Source organism: Geotrypetes seraphini, chromosome 13 (genome assembly GCF_902459505.1).
Source record: "Geotrypetes seraphini chromosome 13, aGeoSer1.1, whole genome shotgun sequence".
NCBI classification, from domain to species: Eukaryota; Metazoa; Chordata; class Amphibia; order Gymnophiona; family Dermophiidae; genus Geotrypetes; species Geotrypetes seraphini.
The window spans coordinates 49,779,402-49,801,842 of record NC_047096.1 but is presented as its reverse complement, the minus strand read 5'-3'; the positions used below and the strand labels follow the sequence as shown (position 1 = coordinate 49,801,842).

Below are 22,441 nucleotides of genomic sequence, written 5' to 3'. Positions count from 1 at the left end.
GACGATTTAGAAGTCAATTGTTGGACATAATCACTTGAAAAACATAAAGTGCGTTGCCAGGCCGGGGTCTCCATATGGGTAAAAAGTATTTACCAGAAATGGCCAAAAAAACCCAAAATATAAATATGAATACCAATAACAACGATAATCCAAACTATAAAGAATTGGTATTAATGGTGATGATCTGTCCTTAGATAACCCTGGAGGTGATAAAGAAAAATATGCTTCCCAAGATTACAAGTGCTTGTCACTTCATAAACACCTGCCCGGGGCCAACGGTTGTAACGAGGGCACTGGGCCCGTACTGATTGATCCTTTTATTCATCTTGTTTTCTTTAATTCCTTTCATCTTGGGAAGCACATTTTTCTTTATCACCTCCAGGGTTATCTAAGGACAGATCATCACCATTAATACCAATTCTTTATAGTTTGGATTATCGTTGTTATTGGTATTCATATTTATATTTTGGTTTTTTTTGGCCATTTCTGGTAATATAGCAAGACATCTGGATTTTTTTTTTTTTTAATCCAAGTCGATTACATTTAATTAGTTTAATGTTTATTCTTCTTTGCCCCCATTTTGTTCCACCCAAGTGCTACTAGTGTGACAGGAGATATTGGCTCCCTTTTATGAAGCCGTGTTAGGCTTTTTATCAATGGCCGCCTCGATATTAGTGTTGGAACTTTTACCACTGTGGCCAGCAATTTTTTTTAAAAAAACCTAACGCACCTTCATAAAGGGGGGGGATTATATGTGCTTTCTCCTTGTTTATTTTTTAATTATGAATTTATTTTTGTGTGTTGTAAGGTTAATTGCATTCCATGTACAGTCCCCATTTGTGAAATTTGCAGTTACCTATAAATTTGAAGTTTGTTGCTTAGGGGGAAATTAATTAAAGGGTGCTAACTGATTTAATGCCCTCTAACCAATTTAGCGTGTGCTAAATGTTAAGACACCCAAAGGAATATAATGGGTGTCTTAGCATTTAGGGCTCCTTTTATCAATGCGCGCTATGGAGGTTAGAGCGTCGGACATTTCATCATGCGCTAACCCCCGCCGCAGCCTAAAATCCTAACGCCTCGTCAGTGGAGGCGTTAGGTACTAGCGCGGCAGGAGGTTTAACGTGTGGTATTCTGCGTGTTAAACCGTTACCGCGCCTTTGTAAACGGACCCCTTAGTGTATGCTAAATTGGTTAGTGTGCACTAAATTGGTTAGTGTGCACTCTTAATGAATTCGTCCCTTAGCCTGATGTATGAGTACCATATTCCTTATTTTTCTGTTTTTAATGTATGGGACATTTTATAAATATTAAAATAAAAATGGGTAACTTTATTCTTTATTTGTATTGTATATTAGGATATATTAGGATATTATTATATGCAGGAAAATGAAATTATTGAATGATATTTATGTTACCTGTATAGATAATAGTGGAATATGTGGAATATCTTTTGTTCTTTCATTTGTATGACACTGTTTTTTTATTAAAAATCAATAAAGAATTTTTAAAAAAAAATGCACTGGGTGCCAACATCTCCAGTTAGGGCTAAGCCTACTTTCAGATATTATTATGGGGTCCTTTTACTAAGGTGCGCTGATTTAGTGCACGCTAAATCGGTTAGCGCGCGCTAAATCAGTTATTGCGTCTTAGTAAAAGGACCATATGAATTACCAGATAGGAATAGGAAGAAGGGCCATTCAAGGCCTGATTTCACTGATGAACCTTTTGTCACTTTTGTGTTTTAGGAGGCTCTGTCAGTGGTGAGTGACGATCAGTCACTATTTGACTCCACATACGGAGTTGCTGCTCACCTCCCTAAGGCAGATATGACCGCCTCAGGGAACCCAGACTATGGCCAGCCGCACAAAATCAACCCCTTACCTCCCCAGCAAGAGTGGATCAACCAGTCAGTCCAAGTCAGCGTCAAGAAAGAATACGATCACATAAATGGAGCAAGGTAATGGAAAGGATAATGAAGCATGTTTTAACCCCATCTGCTGATCTATCTGTTTGTGTTTCTCTATGGAAAAGTTAAGATCCCCTTTACTTTCTCTGCAGGAACAGAGATATAGCAGGCTTACAAAGTGAGCAGTGAGGGAAGTTTGCCCTGGTACTGCCTCGGATTACACTGGTAGTTCTACATTGTGGAAAAATGGAACAGTCAACATACCAATATTTCAGCTGGAAATCAAAACAAACACAAATTTCTCTAGAACAATAAAATACCTGGAAATCTAAGGGCTCCTTTTACGAAGGTGCGCTAGGGTTTTTAGTGCGTGCACAAAATTACCGCGCGCTATAGCGTGCAGTAGCCGAAAATCTACCACCTCCTAAAAACAAGGCAGTAGTGGCTAGTGCGCTCAGGAATTTAACACGCGCTATTGCGCCCATTAAGGCCCTAGCGCACCTATGTAAAAGGAGCCCTAAGTAAGCACTAGGATTTTTTAAAAAGAAATTGGTTCAGCAGTCTGAAATATGTTTGTATTTTGCAATTTTGGCTATTGGAGCTCTGTTTCTGTTATGTAAAATATGTCAATAAAGCAACTGAAAATTAATATACTTTCAATGTATTACACACTATAACTATAATTTAATTGAAACAAAATTAATATACTATGGAGCTCATAATCAAAAGAGAAAAATGTCCAAAAACCGGCCTAAGTCGGCATTTGGACGATCATAAACGAAAGATGTCCAAGTGCCGATAATCGAAACAGGTTTTGGACGTGTTTACAAACGACCTAGGCCTTCCCTGTGCCGCTGAACGACCAGAGCTAAACAGGGCGTTTCAGGAGGAATGTCGAGGGTGGGATTTGGGCGGGACATGGGATGTGTTAGACTTAGTCATACTGAATGTATAACAGAAAGTTTTACAACACAGCCTAGACGGAACTTGGACGTTGTGACTTAGCCCATTTAAAACATGGTCTAAGTCACAAAAACCTATATAAAGTGACCAGATAAGCACTACAAACACACAGTACAGACCCCCACACACTACCCCAGTGATCACTGACCACCACCCCACCCCCACAAAAATCGTAATCACAACTTTAAATATCTGTCTCCAGAACTTCAGCACCTGGCAGCCTGTCATAGGAAAGCCTAGTACAGCTGCACAGAGGTGGCTTAAGTTGTCTTGGGGGTGGGTTAGGGACCCATGGAGAGGAGGACCCAGGCCTATAAGCCACTGTAATCACTGCATTCATGGTGAAACATGTGCACTCCCCAAAAAACCCCAAAACCCTTTTGTACTGCCATATAAGTGGCTCATGCAGCCATAAGGGTTATTGAGGTTGTAGACAGGTGGGTATAGTACGTTTTGGGGGGGCTTACCATGATCTATAAGGGAGCTGTAGTGAGATGTTTATAGGGCACCCTTTTTATGAAGTTCACAGCAGTGCCCTGTAAGGTACCCCATTATTCAGATGCCATGTCTGGGTGTCCAGTCCATTACTTTACTGACCCCCTCCTATGTTTTTGACTTGGACGAATATTTGGACGAAAATGTGCTATAAAGATGGATGATTTAGCAGCTTGGACGATCAGACGGCTGGATGTATAGTTAGACGATTTTCGGAAAAAAAAAAAAAATTGGGGGTGTATTTTTCAAAAATGTGTCCTAAGCTGTGTCTGACTTTGGACGATTTGTGACTTAGGCGAAAACGGACTTAGACGTTTCTTTCGATTATGCCCCTCCACATCTTCCACCTATATATACCTAAACTCTACTGTCTCTATCCTATACTATAGGTGGAAAAATAAACTCAGAATAGAGTGACTGCATAATTATGTTTTCATATCAGTTCATTCACATTTTTAATCATAGGCTATACCACCTCCCCCTCTTTTAGCATTATTTTTTTTAAACAATTTTTTAGTTTTTTTTAGCTTTCCTTAATTCTTTTTTCTTAACCCTTCTTCTTTTAAAAACTCCTCAATAAAAACTTTTTATATATAAAAAAAACTTGTTGATTTGTTTTTTGAAGGGCTAATTTCATTACTTCTATAGGTGACTCATAAAGTTAATGTCCAATTATCTTATAAAAATACTCTTGAATCTTCTTGATCTTTCTTGATCCTTCTCAATCTTTTATAAGGAAACTAATGATATAATTCTTATACGAAAATCATGAATGGGTTATAAGCATTTTCAGAAGACATAGGGCTCCTTTTACTAAGGTGCACTAGCGTTTTTAGCGCACGCAGGAAATTACCGCACGCTACACCACACACTACGCTTGTATAACTAATGCCAGCTCAATGCTGGCGTTAAGGTCTAGCACGCGTGGCAATGTAGCATGTGCTATTCCGTGCATTAAAGTCCTAGCGCACCTTCGTAAAAGGAGCCCATAGTCCAACAGGAAACACCACTTTATTCAGGTTTAAATATTCACATTGTTTGAAAAAACCTTATTTGCATTAAAAAAAATATATCTTCTATATTTCTACTTAGCTCATTAGCTTCTTTTCACTCCTTTACTCCTTTGTTTTAGCCAAGACTGCTTTGTTTACATCATAGAAGGTACATATATATGGCAGTATTTTTTCTAGTGCTGACAACTGGTTGTAGAGAGGTGAGTGAAGGATGCAGCTTTATGTGTTTGATCGTCACTGGCCCATATACTTATTTAACTTTGTCACTGCTCACTGCTATGGGCCAGTGACGATCCATCACATAAGAACGTAAGAAACGCCTTCACCAGATCAGACCTTAGGTCCATCTAGTCCGGCGACCCGCACGCGCGGAGGCCAAGCTGGGTGCTCCCTGATGGAGATCTAAAGCATAAAGCTTACTGCTATGAAAGTGATTTGAGCGGTGGAGTGGTATTGCTGATATGAATAAATAAGAATAGCATATTTACAAAGAAAATAGCTGATGGAATAGCATGTTAACTTGGGGAAAATTAAATGTTGTGATGTATTGAGTCTTCAAGTATTAAAATATATATATATATATATATATATACATATATATATACAGTAAAACCTTGGATTGCAAGTAACTTGGTATGCAAGTGTTTTGCAAGACAAGCAAAACATTTTATTAAATTTTAACTTGATATACAAGCAAGGTCTTGCAATACAAGTACATATAGTATACACGCGTCGCATCACAACTGAGCCGATAGTTCTTCTCTCTCTGACGCTGCGGGAGTGTAGTGAGTCACTGTTCTAAATGATCGAGGTCTTGCAATACAAGTATGTATAGTATTTTGTATTAAAGATTTGGGGTTGTGGAACAAATCATCTTAAGTTTCCATTATTTCTTATGGGGAAATTTGCTTTGATATACGAGTGTTTTGGATTACAAGCATGTTTTTGGAACGAATTATGCTCCTAAACCAAGGTTTTACTGTATAAGAAAGATATCATCAAACCTGGAATGGATTATGATTATGTTCGTGCACTGCCTCCATTGTATGCAAATAGAACATAAGAATAGTCTTACTGGTCAGACCAATGGTCCATCAAACCCAGTAACCCGTTCTCACAGTGGCCAATCCAGGTCACTAGTACCTGGCCAAAACCCAAAGAGTAGCAGCATTCCATGCTACTGATCTAGGGCAAGCAGAGGCTTCCCCCATGTCTTAGTAATAGACTATGGACTTTTCCTCCAGGAATGTGTCCAAACCTTTCTTAAAACTAGCTATGCTAGCCGCTTTTACCACAATCTCTGGCAACGCATTCCAGAGCTTAACTATTCTCTGAGTGAAAAAATATTTTCTCCTATTGGTTTTAAAAGTATTTCCATGCAGTTTCATCAAGTGTCCCCTAGTCTTTGTAAAATCGATCCACTTGTACCCGTTCTACTCCATTCAGGATTTTGTAGACTTCAATCATATCTCCCCTCAGCCTTCTTTTTTCCAAGCCGAAGAGCCCTAACCTTTTTAGTGTTTCCTCATATTCATTATGGAAATCCTGAAAACTTGACTTGGTGAGGGCCGAGGTTCATAACCCCTGGTTTAGCTCATCTACTGAATTCCTTGCTATAAATGTCTCTGCTCACACCTGCAAAAGTTACACATTAAAGTGATTGTACTACCTCCGATGTCCTGTTGTTCTTTTTGGTCATTTCCGCTGTGTGTGATGTTTTCTTTAAACACCACCACGGCTGAATATTGACCCAAATGTTTCTAATTCCAAAGTCCAGTGATAAGAAATCAGTAGCATATCCTTGATTCTTTCCCTCTGTTCCCCATCCCCTATGAAGCCATCTGATTGAGAGGAATCTTTCTAGGGATATAGTGCGATGAAACAGGGACAATTTTTTAAAAAGCCCACTTAAAGCCCACTTCTATCAGTTCTCAGACCTATTGTATTTTGTTAATTTTATTTACTAAGATTTATTTACTATCTTTTTGAAGAAATTCACACAAGGTAGTGTACAGGAATAATCAGGACATAGGCAATAGACAATTTCAACAGAAAAAAAATCTTCAATTAACAGTACATATTATGGTGAAATATACTATTTACAATGTTGATGCAAATAACACATCTTAATAGACAGTATAGTTTAATGTACTTAAAACTGTAACTACTATGGGAAAATCAGACTTCAGCAATATGGGGGATTTAAAGCCGGTTTTGGTTCTCTGCCTGGAATAACAGTAGGCAAAGAGTGAAAAGAAACTCTTAACTTCTAACACATGTAAACTCAACATCTTCTTTCCATTTTCAGGCAGTCTCATTTCCCAGTCCCACATCAGGAATGGATTAGATCATTTAACTTCTAGCACCAAGACCGAGCATTCATGCCACAGTCACCATGAACTTCAGGTTATGGGTTTTACCCCTCCCCCAAACTCCCTCAGATGATAAAACTATTTCACTCTGTTTTCTTTCTTGAAAATCCTCATGTTCGTGTACAGACTGGCCCTGTCTGATGAGTAGATTAGGAGAAGAATAGTAATTCTGTGGGCTGCCAAGTGCAGTGGGTTTTCTTCATTGGCTCTGCCCATGAAATGAGATTTAAGGGGGTACAGCGCTGCTGGAAGTGGGATGGATGAGAGAAGTGTCAGATCCCACTGGGATGGGGGAGGGGGGAGGGAAGTGGTATGCCAGACAGGCAGTTCATTTGAGGGCAAAATGCATCCCCTTGCCACCCCCCCCAAACTGTACCCATAGTTGTACACTCTTTTGTTAATCCAATTTGAACCCAATAATTGGGAGTGGTTGGACTATAAATAACATATATCATAATTTCTTTCTCTTTCCAGTCAGTAAAAGAATGTCACAACTGTGTGATCTCTGCTGCAAGGATTTGCAGATTAAATATTTTCTACAGAATTTGCAGGGTTATTATAGCGTGCTACTGGACAGCACATTTCACTGTGGTTGATGACCCATGCCTTTACTGTGCCAAACTTTTCAGAGTTAGTAATGTTTTTGTCCCACAACTCTCCTGTTCTTCTTTGAGGTTTCAGCCTAAGCTGAATTTTTGCAATTCTAAACATGCTGTTCTGTTGAAGGAGAGGTCTCAAATGGTAGAATCCTACAAGCTTTCATTTCTTTCACTCCTATTTTTCATCCATCTATCAAAATATAACCCAGACACTACTGCCCCTCCCCCATATTTTGAGGCCATTTTTCAATTTTTTCCTGATTTCTGGACATCTGTGTTTCACATATTCATGTTAATAATCATTTTTCATGTGCATTATACATTTTTATAATATGTTAATTGATTTGGGGGTAATTTTCTAAAAGTGCTTCAAAATATAGGTGCCCACAAGGCATGGGCTATGCACATATGTATGGGACAAAGTACATATGCTCGGAACTTTCCACTTGCAGCCCAACTGTAGGTAAATTTAGAAATCAGAACTAATATCATGAGGATTTACTTTAAGAACTTTGGAACCTTATTCTATGGGCAACGTGTTTGGTTGTTTCCTGATGTCACAAAGTCAACTCAAGAGTGAAGAAAGCAATTTTTGCTGCTTAGAGAAAGAACAAGGAAATTGGGAGCTACCTTTTGGTTGGCTTATCTGTGCAAGTGTATTGTGAAATATTTAGGTTAAAAATATGTGTTTTATTCAGCCTGAGCATCTAAAAGGATGAACTGGGTCAGAAACTGGCTGTCGGACAGACGCCAGAGGGTGGTGGTTAATGGAAGTCGCTCGAAGGAAGGAAAGGTGACTAGTGGAGTCCCTCAGGGTTCGGTGCTGGGGCCAATCCTGTTCAATATGTATGTAAGTGACATTGCTGAAGGGTTAGAAAGAAAAGTGTGCCTTTTTGCAGATGATACCAAGATTTGTAACAGAGTAGACACCGAAGAGGGAGTGGAAAATATGAAAAAGGATCTGCAAAAGTTAGAGGAATGGTCTAATGCCTGGCAACTAAAATTCAATGCAAAGAAATGCAGAGTAATGCATTTGGGGATTAATAATAGGAAGGAACCGTATATGCTGGGAGGAGAGAAGCTGATATGCACGGACGGGGAGAGGGACCTTGGGGTGATAGTGTCCGAAGATCTAAAGGCGAAAAAACAGTGTGACATGGCAGTGGCTGCTGCCAGAAGGATTCTGGGCTGTATAAAGAGAGGCGTAGTCAGTAGAAGGAAGAAGGTGTTGATGCCCCTGTACAGGTCATTGGTGAGGCCCCACTTGGAGTATTGTGTTCAGTTTTGGAGACCGTATCTGGCGAAAGACGTAAGAAGACTTGAGGCGGTCCAGAGGAGGGCGACGAAAATGATAGGAGGCTTGCGCCAGAAGACGTATGAGGAGAGACTGGAAGCCCTGAATATGTATACCCTAGAGGAAAGGAGAGACAGGGGAGATATGATTCAGACGTTCAAATACTTAAAGGGTATTAACGTAGAACAAAATCTTTTCCAGAGAAAGGAAAATGGTAAAACCAGAGGACATAATTTGAGGTTGAGGGGTGGTAGATTCAGGGGCAATGTTAGGAAATTCTACTTTACGGAGAGGGTGGTGGATGCCTGGAATGCGCTCCCGAGAGAGGTGGTGGAGAGTAAAACTGTGACTGAGTTCAAAGAAGCGTGGGATGAACACAGAAGATTTAGAATCAGAAAATAATATTAAAGATTGAACTAGGCCAGTTACTGGGCAGACTTGTACGGTCTGTGTCTGTGCATGGCCGTTTGGAGGAGGATGGGCAGGGGAGGGCTTCAATGGCTGGGAGGGTGTAGATGGGCTGGAGTAAGTCTTAACAGAGATTTCTGCAGTTGGAACCCAAGCACAGTACCGGGTAAAGCTTTGGATTCTCGCCCAGAAATAGCTAAGAAGAAAAAAATAATAATAATAATTTAAATTGAATCAGGTTGGGCAGACTGGATGGACCATTCGGGTCTTTATCTGCCGTCATCTACTATGTTACTATGTTATATAGAGTTGAAAGGTTTTTCGAAAAGTTAGAACTTTTTTTTTTAAGTTCATGAAATGTTTATTGAATTTTCAAAACCAAACAGAAAAAGTATGCACAAGATGCAAGTAATGGTTATATCAATATTCTCTAATTGGAAAAACCTAGCGGCAACAGATTACAGATCGTGGTGGAATTCGGTTTGTCTTATAGCCAAATATGAACACATAGCAGCAGACAGATCACACTCGATACGAAGATTTGAGAAACACTGGGCTCCTCTTATGGAATATACCTTCTCTCCTTTAAAAGTTAGGACTTGATAGCTTATTAATATTGGCTGGATGCTGTATTAGCCGTTTCTTCTTTCAATTCTCTTCTTTTATGTCTCCTTTTATTTTCAGGCCACCTCCCCAGTTATATAGTGGTCTAAGAAAGAGATTAAGCTCTCATTTATAAATTTTCTTTTCAATATTGATATTTGTTTTGTCTTCCTTGAGATCTTTCTCTGTGTTTCTAGACCAAGTTGTATAAAGTTGAAAAAAAGAAAGAAAGAAAAATCAGAACTGATATGTCCAGGGTCAGGACATATCCGGTAGAATTCTAGTTATTATTTTAGAAATGAATCTGCTGACAGTCCGCCCAATATTCAGCACTATTTAACTGGCCAGTTATGGCTCCTGTCTGGATAAATAGCGCTAAATAGCCAGCTATCCCCACTGAATATCCCAGTCACTAGCAGCACCAGCAGTTCTGTCTTGGCCATGTTTAATTTTAGATGGCAGTAAGACATCCAGCAAGCAACGTCAGACAGGCAGGCTGAGACTTGGGCCTGGATTCTTGTAGAAATTTCTGGTGTAGAGAAGTAGACTTTTGAGTTGTCAGCATAGAGGTGATACTGGAAGCCCTGGGAGGAGATTAGAGCACAAAGAGAAGAAGTATAGATGGAGAAAAGAAGAGGTTCCAGGCAATACTTCCTCTAAGGATTTGCTGGCTCCATGCAATTTTTTTTTTTCGTGTGACCAACAAGTTCTAAAGTCAAGATGTGCAAGTATTTTTGTGAGTGAGCATGTAAAATCTGTGAATGACACGCCTATAATGTATGAGCAATTGCTCACATGCTCCACTTAGGGGGAACATAGGTCCCAGGACAAAGTCCTGAGGTACATTGATTGATAGTGGAATGGCAGTAGAGGAGATCCTCCAGTGCTTACACTAAATGTGAGATGGGAAAGATAAGAAGAAAACCATGAGATAGAGCCCTAAAACCCAAGTGAGGATAGGCAGTGATCTACAGTGTCAAATTCTGTAGATAGATCAAGGGGGAAAAGGACGAAGTAGAGACCTTTGGATTTGGCCGGAAATAAGTCACTGGAGACTAGCAAAGGCAATTTCCATAGAATGAAAAGGGGGAAAGCCAGATTGAAACAGGTTGAGGATAGCTTTAGACGAAAGAAAGCCAAGACAATAGCAGTGAACAGCATGTTCAAGTAGCTTGGAAATGGAGGAGAGAGATGGGGCAATAGTTGGAAGGGCAAGTAGGGTCCAGTGAGAATAACTCGTGAAGCAAATTCTTATATGTGTATCTTACACATGTAAGTTGTGAAATTCCTACTGTTGTACATCAGTTACTTGTGTATTTTCATTTTGGAAAGGGAAATAAGTAATGAGGGATTAAGAACAACAGCTGGTCCAGATCAGCACTTTTTAAACAAAATTGTATGTACAAGGGAGCAGCTATAAATCCTAATGCTGAAAGACTGGGACATACCTGTGCATTCCTTTTCTGAAATGGGAAATGTGTATGTAAATTTCAGTTTTAGTCAAGCAGCACCCTAAATTATGCTCAAGCAACATCTCTTTGTATAAATACTGGGTTTTACAGGTGTTTGTGATGTACGTTTGTACATCTCATTATTTATATGTGGACATTGCAACTGGGACTTCTAAAATAAGGGCCTAAGGTTTAACTCCCAACTTGTATGCTTATCAGTCCTGCTGTCTAATGGAAAACTTTTGCTATAGGTAAGCAATTTTTTAAGCTCCATTAATGAATCAAATGCGCCCTAATGAATGTACATTCCAATTACCCTTCAACCATCCTTAGATGAAAATAGTCCTGCTCTTGACTACAGTATTTGTTTCACTTCCATAGTACCCACTTCACTTTATTACTGGATTACCCATCTGAGAAGTAGGGGCATTCTTTTGGTAACAGGGTACTAACCCATAGCTCCTGGCACCCAAATTCAAGTGCAGTCATTAATAATCCTGCAGGCATTCCATAGTAACATAGTGGATGACTGGCCCATTTAATGTGCTGAGTTATTCCAGTCTATGTGGTTATACTGCAAGCCTCTTGTTGGGTATCATGTCTTATCCAAGTCAGTTTTAATCCTCTGTCACTTCCATGTTTTATCATCTAGCTTTGTACTAATCTGTTACCAAAATTATTGAAGCTGTTGTGCAAATATCCCCACTAGGTCTCTTTGAGCTTGATGGATGGTAGATGGCCATCGCCATCCTGTGGGCAGCAACCTAGCTGGTTTCTGAAGATGATTCCAACTGGCTATCCCAGGTTGAAAAGGTGACGGCAAAAGGTAGAAAGATGCTAGGGTACATAGGGAGAGGTATGGCCAGTAGGAAAAAGGAGGTATTCATGCCCCTTTGGTGAGACCTCATTTAGAATATTGTGTACAATTCTGGAGGCCGCACCTTCAAAAAGATATAAAAAGGATGGAGTCGTTCCAGAGGAAGGCTATTAAAATGCTATGTGGTCTTCATCATAAGACGTATGGGGACATACTTAAAGATCTCAATCTGTATACTTTAAGTATACTTTAAGAGGAAAGGCGGGAGAGGGGAGATATGATAGAGACGTTTAAATACCTACGTGATGTGCAGGAGTTCAGGTCTTTCATTTGAAAGGACGCTCTGGAAGTGCATAGGATGAAGATAAGAGGTGATAGGCTCTGGAGTAATCTAAGGAAATACTTATTTACAGAAAGGGAGGTAGATGCGTGGAATAGTCTACCCACCCACCCACACACACACACGCTACGGCAAATTATAAGTGTGTAGTTTTGTAAAAGGGTCCGTACCCAGATATGCCTGTAGTATAAAGGAAGTCATTTATCTCCAAACCAGAAGTGTTGGGATTACAGGTAACTAGAGCTACATGATAAATGAACTTGGATTCATTGTATAAAATGTTTCTTGTACATTTATGCTGAATATTTTTTAAATTTTGACTAGCTTGTGTCACTCACAGACCAGAACTGCCTAGCTTTGTTTTGAAATATATAGAATTTCACAGTATCTGGATGTAAATTTGAATTAGAAAAGTTCATTTTTCTTGGATAGTATTTAATTTCTTCCTTTGCCCTGTGAGCACTCATCTTTACCTTTCACCCCACACATCTTTCCTTGTGTTTTTATTACCATCACCACCCATACATACGTATATACAGTTTCTTGTTCTCACTTCATTTCAGAGAATCCCCTGTTGATTGCAGCAATAAATGCAACAAAATGGTTGGTGGCACAGAGTCAAGCTCTATGAATTACAGCAGTTACATGGATGAGAAAAACGGTCCTCCCCCTCCAAATATGACCACCAATGAGAGAAGAGTAATTGTTCCAGCAGGTAAGATCTGAGAATGTGAAGGAAACCAAGTTTCCCTAATATTCTTTGGTCCTTAAATTTTTACATTCTCAAGTTTTGTCTCCATTTTTACTTTTGTTTCATTATCTCTTTCTTGTTAAACTCCTTGTGTATTTTCAATGTTTTCTCTTCTTTGAATCAATAACCTTAAATGAAAAATGAAAAAAAAAAAAAAAAAATTTAATCAAAAGAGGGCATGCCAATTGATTGCTAATCTTCTGAACCATCTGAATTAATCCTGCTTATAGCACATTTGGTTACAGAACTTGGCTCAGCTTTTCCTCCCTCTTTCTCTCCTTCCATCATCCAACAGCATCTCTTTCTCTTCCAAACACAGCAGTATCACCTTTCTCTCCCACAGCCCAGCTCCCCTCCCTCTGCTGCACAGGATTATTCTATTTCTCCTCACCCAGTATTCCCTCTTTTTTCTACCCTGCATATTAATCATTTCTATAGCGATACTAGACATACGCAGACCTGCACATCAGAACATAGAAGAGACAGTACCTGCTCAAAACAGCTTACAATCTAGTCAAGATAGACAAACTGGACCAGAATATGCATCTATGTATACACAGTGCGCAGTGGGGGAACTGCAGAGGGAAGGACAAAACAGACATTGGTGCTTAGATGTTGGGTTGATGTTTGGAATTGAAAGCATCTTCAAAGAAGTGAGCTTTGAGTCTGGACTTCAATAACACCAGAGATGGAGCTTGACGTATCAAGTTAGGCAGTTTGTTCCAGGCGTACAGTGCAGCAAAATAGAAGGGACAGAGTCTGGAGTTGTCTCCCACTAAGCAGAATCTCCTTTTCTTCTGCTCGTCTAGAAGCATCCCTGCCTCTCTTCCCTCATATATTTATTTATTCTATTATTTATATACTGCTTATATACCCCAAGGGGATCCTAAGTGGTTTACATTGAATGGTGATCAGCTACTAAAAATATTTCCCTACCTATCCCAGCAGGCTCACAATCTATAGCATTTACCTCTCTCTTTCTTCTCAGCAATTTTCTATACCCTCTTTCTCTTTCTCTCCTTTCACCCACTCAGCCCAGCATTCCCCTCTCCTCATATGCAGCAGCTCTCTTCTCCATTCTGCTTAATAGCATCTCTGTCACCTCTATTGCTTAGCGACAGGTTGCCTCTTTAGACAAGCTTGTATACGGGAAAATCTTTTGATATCATAGAAATTAATCAAGCATAATAGTTTACAGAAAAAGTTACTACTGAGGGAATTTAGCAATGAAGTCACAAGGCCAGAGGAAAGAAAGATGTTTTCTTTTGATTTTGTAAGCCTCTTTGTTATTAGCAGGGTAGAGGTTTTAAAAATCATCCAATAAATAAAGAACTGCTTCTTGGTAAATCACATCAAATGAAAAATAAAACCATTGAACGCAGAGGATCCTTGATAGAGGGGTATCTCCAGTGGCATAGTAAGGGGGAGCAGGGAGAGCAGACCACCCTAGGCACAGTCTTGGTGGGGGAACTGGCACCTCTCTGCCCCCCTCCCCATACCATGCTTGTGCCCTCCCTTCCCCATCCTCACCTCTGCCCCCACCTCATTAAATCTTCGCCAGCGCACCGGCCTGGCTCCCCTCTGAAATCACTTCCGGGTCACAGGGCCAGGAAGTGACATCAGAGGGAAAGCCAGGATGAGCAGCAGGCCGGAGAAGCTGCTCGTGCTGGCAAAAATTTAAAGAGATATGGGGAGAAGAGCGGGCACAAGTGTGGCATGGGGAGGCAGGGAAGGAGCAGGGGGGATTCCACCTCCCTGGGCAGCTCCTATCCTCACTACACCACTGGGTATCTCAAAGAATAAAGATCATCAAAGATAATGAGAAAGATCCAACTGAAGCATACTGCATTAATGGAGGTTGATCCAAATTCATAAGCTGAAATAAACTGAAAGTACCAATATAGTAACATAAAGTGGAAAATTAATTCTTCTATGTTGGAAGACTTCTGTCATACTGTTTTGTGCTTTAAAAATGTCCACTGACCCCTGTTGCAGCCTTCTTAGGCGAAATGTGGTCACATCGCGCATATTGTTTGTTAATAAACTTTGGAACTCCTCTTTGGAATACCACGTTTCCTGGTGTTGTCTTGTTGTTTTCATTCTCATCTTTAGTACAAACAATTTAGTCATTTGTAAATAGACCTTAGATTACAAATCTGTAAAATGTCTACTTAAAACAGTAAGACTATATAGGAGGCATTTTACTGTCACATTGTTTATCCCTCAAAGTCGTGTTCTTCTAGCAAACAGGAAAATGTGTAACTAAGCCTATTTCCTTCTGGCAGATCCAACTTTGTGGAGTCAAGAGCATGTTCGGCAGTGGCTGGAGTGGGCTGTCAAGGAATATGGACTGATAGAGGTTGATGCTGCAATCTTCCAGAGCATGGATGGAAAGCAGCTTTGCAAAATGAACAAAGATGATTTCCTACGTGTCACATCTTTCTACAACACAGAGGTTCTGCTCTCACACCTCAATTACCTCAGGGAAAGTAAGTGCAAGTGCTAACTCTTTCTCAGATCCCAGGGAAGCATTGAAATATATACATGAAAGCAATAAATATAAATGTATGCATGATAGGGATTGAAGTTCAGACCACGGGAGGCAGGCTGGCTATCTCCTGTGGTCAGTGCTGACAATGAATATTCAATACCAGACCATTTTTTTAAGTAAACTTAACCAGCTAAGTCAATATTCTGCATTGGCTGGCTAAGTTTATAGTGATCAAAGATAGGATGGCTATTTGCGCAGTCTGAGTTGACCTCTAAACTTGGCCAGTCAGCGCTGAAAATTGCTGGTTATCATGCAATATAGCCAATTAATGAGAGGGTGATGAAAAGTTCTCAGCCCAGCCATACTTCCTAAATTCTGAGCATTATTTTGCCACTGTAGCTGAAAAGAGTATTATTTTATTTTGCAAAATGCCAATTTGCAGAATCTTAATGCTATGTTTTGACATTTTTCCAGATCATTGATTGAACCATGTCAACGAAAAGTGTGAAATTTTCAAATGTGGAACTCCGAGCTATTATGAAGTTCCTATTCCTGCAAAAGAAAACTCCAAAGGAAATCCATGAATGTATGATGTAAACATTGAGGGCCAGATTCTGGAAGCAGAGCCTGCCATGGCAGGCGCTTATATAATGGGCACCTGCCGAGTGTCAATCACCGACAGGCACTGCTTCCAGAATCACAGTTTGACGGGACTCTAGGCACCATAAATATAGGCCAGGGTTTCACAGACCTACATTTTCGGCACCTAGGGTCATGTCAAAATTGCAGCCAGCAGCGCATAGTGATGCTGAAGTAATCATGCCCCCTTCTGGGCTTCTAACCATTCAAAGGCCACAGTCTTTTCTACTTGGAACCACAATCCAACACTCTTCAATATCAATCGTTCCAAAGTATATAATTCTAATGTTAATTCTCAAAACATCAATTTTTCATTCAGCTTCTTATTTTGACTCATACCATTGACCTCAGAAAACACCTCCTCCGTCCCACCTTGATGAGAGTAACATGTAAATTCCTGATTGGTCACAGGTTAAATTTTTAACAGTTTTACACCCTTACTCAATATGCTTCTTATATAGAAAAGTTTTATAAATTGTTGTATTTATCTTTATAAAGTGCTTGAAGTGCTTAGACAGGTGGACACGACATGTTTCGCTTCCGCTTCGTCTGGGCTTCGGCATCACTATGCCACTAGTCACCAGGGATCCAGGCACTGCATTGCGGTAGAGACTGCATTGCGGTAGAGACTGCATTGCGGTAGCTATATATATATATATATATATATTTTAATCAACTTTAATTGGTTTTAAATGATGCGGTCCAATACCACGTCATTTATCAACAATTAAAACAATTAAGTTATGCGGCAATAGGACACCTATTGCCGCCTCACTTTCAGAGGCCCAATGAGAATCAGCCCTGAGTGGCAAATGCACATCATACTCCACAGTGAAGAAGTGGTGTGCCAACTTTCAGCATGGAGATTTTGAGACCAAAGAAGCAGCAAGGTCTGGGAGGCCTCAAACAGTGTCAGCTCCTGAAATTGTTGACAATGTCCACGGTCTGATTTGGACAGACTGCGAATATTGCTGAGACACATGTTGGGTGTATAATCCACCAGTAGCTGAGTATGCAGAAGCTGCCAGCTATGTGGGTTCCCAAATGTTTGAATGCTGATGAAAAATGACGTCGACTGGACACTTCCAAGTTGATTTTTCAGTATTTTCAGCGAGCTGCTGCCAACCTTTTGGAATAACTAGTTACTACTGATGAAACATGATTACACCACGATGATTCTGAGACAAAACAACAGTCCATGGAATGGTGGCACTCAGGTTCTCCAAGGCCAAGGAAATTTAAGACGCAAAAGTCAGCAGAAAAGATCACGGCCACAGTGTTTTGGGATAAGGAAAGTGTTGTAATGACTGATTATCTTCCGAGGGGCCAAACAGTTAATGCGTAATGCTACTACAACTTGTGCCGATTAAAGGACGCATTGAAAGAAAAAAGGAGAGGGAAGTTACGGAAAGGAGTTCTCTTTTTGCATGACAATGAATCTGATCACAAGGCTGGAAAAACAATGGCTGTTCTGATGCAGTTGGGATTTCAATGCATAGATCATCCACCCTACTCACCAGATCTTGCTATTTTTTGTTTCCAAATCTTAAAACGGAGAGCAACCAAACTGGTAAGAGGGCTGGAACACTGCCCATACGCCGAGAGGTTGGATAGGCTGGGGCTCTTCTCTCTGGAAAAAAGGAGGCTCAGGGGAGATATGATAGAGACCTTCAGGATCATGAGGGGCATAGAGAGGGTGGATAGGGACAGATTCTTCAGGCTGAAGGGGACAACAGGTACGAGGGGGCATTCGGAGAAACTGAAGGGAGATAGGTTCAAAACAAATGCAAGGAAGTTTTTTTTCACCCAAAGGGTCGTGGACACTTGGAATGCGCTACCGGAGGAAGTGATCAGGCAGAGTACGGTACAAGGATTCAAACAGAGACTGGACGGATTCCTGAGGGATAAAGGGATCGTGGGATACTGAGAGAGGTGCTGGGATGTATCACAGGTATAGAAAGCTAACCAGGTAATAAGTATAGAAACCCAATCAGGTCGTGCATGTGCAAGACTGGAGGGTTAGGACTTCGATGGGAAGCTAGGACTTAAATGGGAAACCAGGGTGGCAAGGGGACCCCCTCTGGGGATTCAGACAGGTCTTGACCTGTTTGGGCCGCCGCGGGAGTGGACTGCTGGGCAGGATGGACCTGTGGTCTGACCCGGCGGAGGCACTGCTTATGTTCTTATGTTTGAAAGGTTGACAATTTTTGAATGATTTGGAGGTGATTGCAGCAGCGGAGCCATCAGAGTATTTTTTTGGGAAGAGTTACAGAAACTTCAGACACGATGTGTTGAACTTAGGGATGAATATGTGGAATAACTTGTAAGTTTCATGGCGCCATGTCATTTCCTTCTTTGTTGGGCTGAAAACTTTTCAGCACCCCTCATATTTATTATGGATATTGAAAACCAGACTGGCTTGCTGTGGTCCCGAGGATTAATTTGAGACTCCTTGCTCTAAACTACACTGGGTTCAGATACAGGAAGCCTCAGCATCATCAGTCAGCTCCCTCTGGAGAAGTTACACATATGCTTCCCATGTGTCCCAGCTTTAACTAGCATCGCTTCCTTCTTTCCTAACCATTTCTGACCCCAGTCTCCTTTCCAGAAGGGCTGCTGAGTACGGTTAGTGACTTTGGCTAAGATCCTGAACAGAACAAAAGAATGCAAGGAATGAGGGAGAGGTTCTGTTCAGTAACCCAAGGAGCTTTGCTCAGACACTGCACTGTAGTGTGTAACTGGTGAGAGAGACAGACAGACATAGACACAAACACACACAAAGGAGATTTTGCAGTCAGACAAGTCCAGCTGGGCAGTTTTTGAAGACTCTGATGATGGGAGGGGCTGGAGCTACCAAAGAGAAAGCACAGCTCCCGTTGCCTGGGTCAGGAGACCTTATTTCAGCCAGCTTGTTAAGATTTTGCATAGCTGTTCCAGCTGTACAATAAACCACAGCACAAGATCGGGGCTTCTGCTAACTTATTAGAGATATTTTTTTTGTTTGAAACAAAACAGGAAATTTCAATTAGATTTCCTAAGTCATGTCATTTTGCTGTTAACATGAAACAAAAGAAAAATGAGATTTTTTTTTTAAATTTATTTTAAATAAACTTAGAGGTCGATATTCAGTAGCACTTATCTCGGTAAGAGTGGCTCCTACCAGATGCATATGCACATTGGGGAAAGCCATGTTTGTTCATGGTAATATCTGAATAATAACAATGGAAATGATCATTAACTACCCAGGCACAATCCAGTAGTGCTGGGTGGTCCATAGGTAGAGCTAAGGCAGAGTGGGGAGTTGCCCAAGTAGCAGTGATTTTCAGTCTGCTAAACCTCGGATTCTATAAATGGCATACAGATCTATGCATGCAAAATTCTGCACTATCCTGAGATGTGTTTGCAAATAAATTAACTAAGGAGCCAATTAGCATCAGTAATTGGGTATAAATGGCATCAATTTGGATTTGTGCGTGCATCTTGCTAAGCACTATTCTTTTTAGTGTAAACTGCCTATAACTTATGGTATAAAAGAATAAAGTTATTATTATTATTATTATTATTATTAAAGATCCATGTGCAAATCTTATAGCACTCAACTCAAAAGGAGGCATGGGTAAGTCCAGTGGCATGCAGTCAGGGTTTTCAGGGTATTTAGTGAATCCCCAGCTCTACAACCCTGCTTTTTTGTTTGTTTGTTTACTTTTTGCTTGATGCAGTTTGATTTGTTGAGCAGGCAGCCTGCTCAACCAGTCAAATTACATCAAGCAAAAAGTACTCCCCTCCAAAAAAAAGGGCAAGGCTCTAGGACTGTGGATTCACCCAACTCCTTGAAGGCCCTGACAGTACTGTTCTGAATTTGATTGGTTGAGCGGCTTCTGCCTGTTGCCTGCATAACCAATCAAATTCAGAGCAGTGCCCTCAGGAAGTTGGGAGAATCCCCTGAAGGTCCTGACTGCACGCCACTGGGTGGGTCAGAGGCATTAACTAAACATGTGCACAATATTACTGAATTCCTTGGATCCATACTTAACTTACTTTCTAGAATTTACTCCAGGTTTCATTTGGTGTAAATTATCACAACCAAAGTTTGGTATAGAACTCAAACCTAAGTGCTAACTGGCTATTTTCTGTAGTGATTAGCCTCAAAAAGGCAATTTAACTGGCCAGGAGCTATTTCTGGCCAGTTAAATTGCTTTACCATATTTCCCCATGTATAAGCCACGGCCTATACATGGGTTTTACAATCTGAAGCCGTGGGTGCGGCTTCTTTATATGGGGCAGCCTATCTAAAGACATCGTAGATAACCCGCCCAATTAATAGAGCAGTCCCCCATACCTGTACTGTGAGTCCACCATACCTGGAGCTTCCTTCTGTATGGCTTCTGGCTGCCTCTTGCAATGTTGCGGCCATGATTTAGGGCAGAAGCGATGTTTTTAGCATCCAGCCGGCCCCGCGCTGCTTCCTCAATGCTTACTGTCAGTTCTTGTGGGACTCACGAGAACTGATGCAAGGATTGAGGAAGCAGCGCAGGGTCAACTGGATGCTGAAGAGATCGCTCCTGCTCTGCACCGCAGCCACGACATTGAAGGTGGCAGGAGGCAGCTGGTGAGGTATTTACCGGGGGGGGGGGGATGTATGGACTGCCCCCATGTAGTTTTAAAACTCTTAGATAAGCCACGGCTAGTAATATGGGGCAGCTTATCTAAGAGTTTTAATACCTAAATCTGCGGCCTTTACATGGGGTGGCCTATACATGGGTAAATACGGTAAATATTGACCCTTTAGTGCTTAATCATTTGCCAATAATAATGCACACTCTTTTCAAAGAAGTTAGTATTGTACATGTGCAAACCACTGTATATGCATACATAATACATATTCTTTAAGAAATAGCTCACCATCTTTGCATGTGAAGTGGAATTTTCAATAGCTTATCTAAGTCTGACTTTGGGCATTTCCTGCAAGATGTCTAAATATTGGGATGGGGATAATCCATTTTTGAAACCTCTAGATGTCCAATTTTTTTTTTTTAATGATCAATTTGGACTTCACAGCCTTTGGGACATCTAACTTTTTTGGCTATTTTTTTAATACAAAAACATCCATTTTCAAAACATCTTAATCCAGACCATTTGGATGTGGGAGGGGCTAGCATAGTAATGGATTAGCTACAAAGACATTCTAACAAAGCAGTGGAGCACCTTAGAGGGCATTACTGTGAACTTCACTGAAAGGGTGTCAGATGTATAACTCACCATAACCCCCTTATAATTTATGGTGACCCCCCTAAACCTACTATACCCTCCTATCTACTACTCCAATATCCCTTATGACTGCAGGTGGTGCCTATATGGCAGTATAGTAGGGTTTGGGTGGGTTTTAATGGGCTCATAAGTAATACTATAGATGTAAATGGTTGTGGGGCTGGCCACTATGCGTATGCTATAAACCAGGGTTCTTCAACCTTATGATACCTATGGACCGGCGGAAATAAAATAATTATTTTGCGAACCAGCAGTTGAAGAACACTGGGCTAAGTCTTGCCCATCTCCACCCCAGACCCTGCCCCCATAATAGTACTAATTGTAGCACCATTTTTTCCATTCATTTTTCATATATACACACAATATAATTGTATTAACAACACATAATGGTTAACCACAAAATTAAAATACACAAAGCATACTGTATGCTTTTCATTCCTACCAGAAAACAGATGACCCCCCATGCAAATGCAGGACCAAAAACTCAAAGTACTAATATTCACAAACAAACCCTAGGATGCAAGACTCTGCAAGCAGTACAACCTCAGAGGAAAAGAAACAAATACATTTCTTCCTGAACAGACAAATCAATCACTAAATAAAAAAATAAAAGCATTTCCCCTACCGTTGTTGTTTCTCTCCCTCTATGTGCCGTGCCTTCTGGCCTGCCCCCTGGTGTTATCTTTAGGTCGGTCCACGGTGCGATCAACGCAGCATCTTCGGGCTGGCTCCCTGAGTGCTGCATTGCACAAAGCTGTGGGCAGTGGAAGCCTTCCCTCTGACATTGCGACGTCAAAGAGAAGGCTTCCGGTTTAGGTACAGGACATGGGTAGGAGCCTTTTCCCAAGGCTTTGTGTACTGCAGCACTCAGGGAGCCGGCTTGAAGATGCTGCATTGAACGCACCATGGACTGGCAGCTGAAGAACGCTGTCTTGGGTCCGATGGATGTGCCGGCCCTGTGGACCAGCAGGAAATTTCTGCGGACCTGTGGTTGAAGAACATTGCTATAAACTGTACCTAACTTTTCT

The 22,441-nt window shown here is 40.8% G+C and overlaps 1 protein-coding gene across 6 annotated transcripts in view; it reads left to right on the top strand.

Moving 5' to 3' along the window:
- Window positions 1-22,441, top strand: part of FLI1 (Fli-1 proto-oncogene, ETS transcription factor) — a 194,864-nt gene that overhangs the window by 122,574 nt on the left and 49,849 nt on the right. For all 6 annotated transcript variants that reach the window (XM_033918327.1, XM_033918325.1, XM_033918326.1 and 3 more), the window contains 3 exons: window positions 1,749-1,960; window positions 12,828-12,979; window positions 15,301-15,504. In XM_033918327.1, the coding sequence (XP_033774218.1) occupies window positions 1,749-1,960; window positions 12,828-12,979; window positions 15,301-15,504 (568 nt within the window). The remainder of the gene's footprint in view (window positions 1-1,748; window positions 1,961-12,827; window positions 12,980-15,300; window positions 15,505-22,441) is intronic.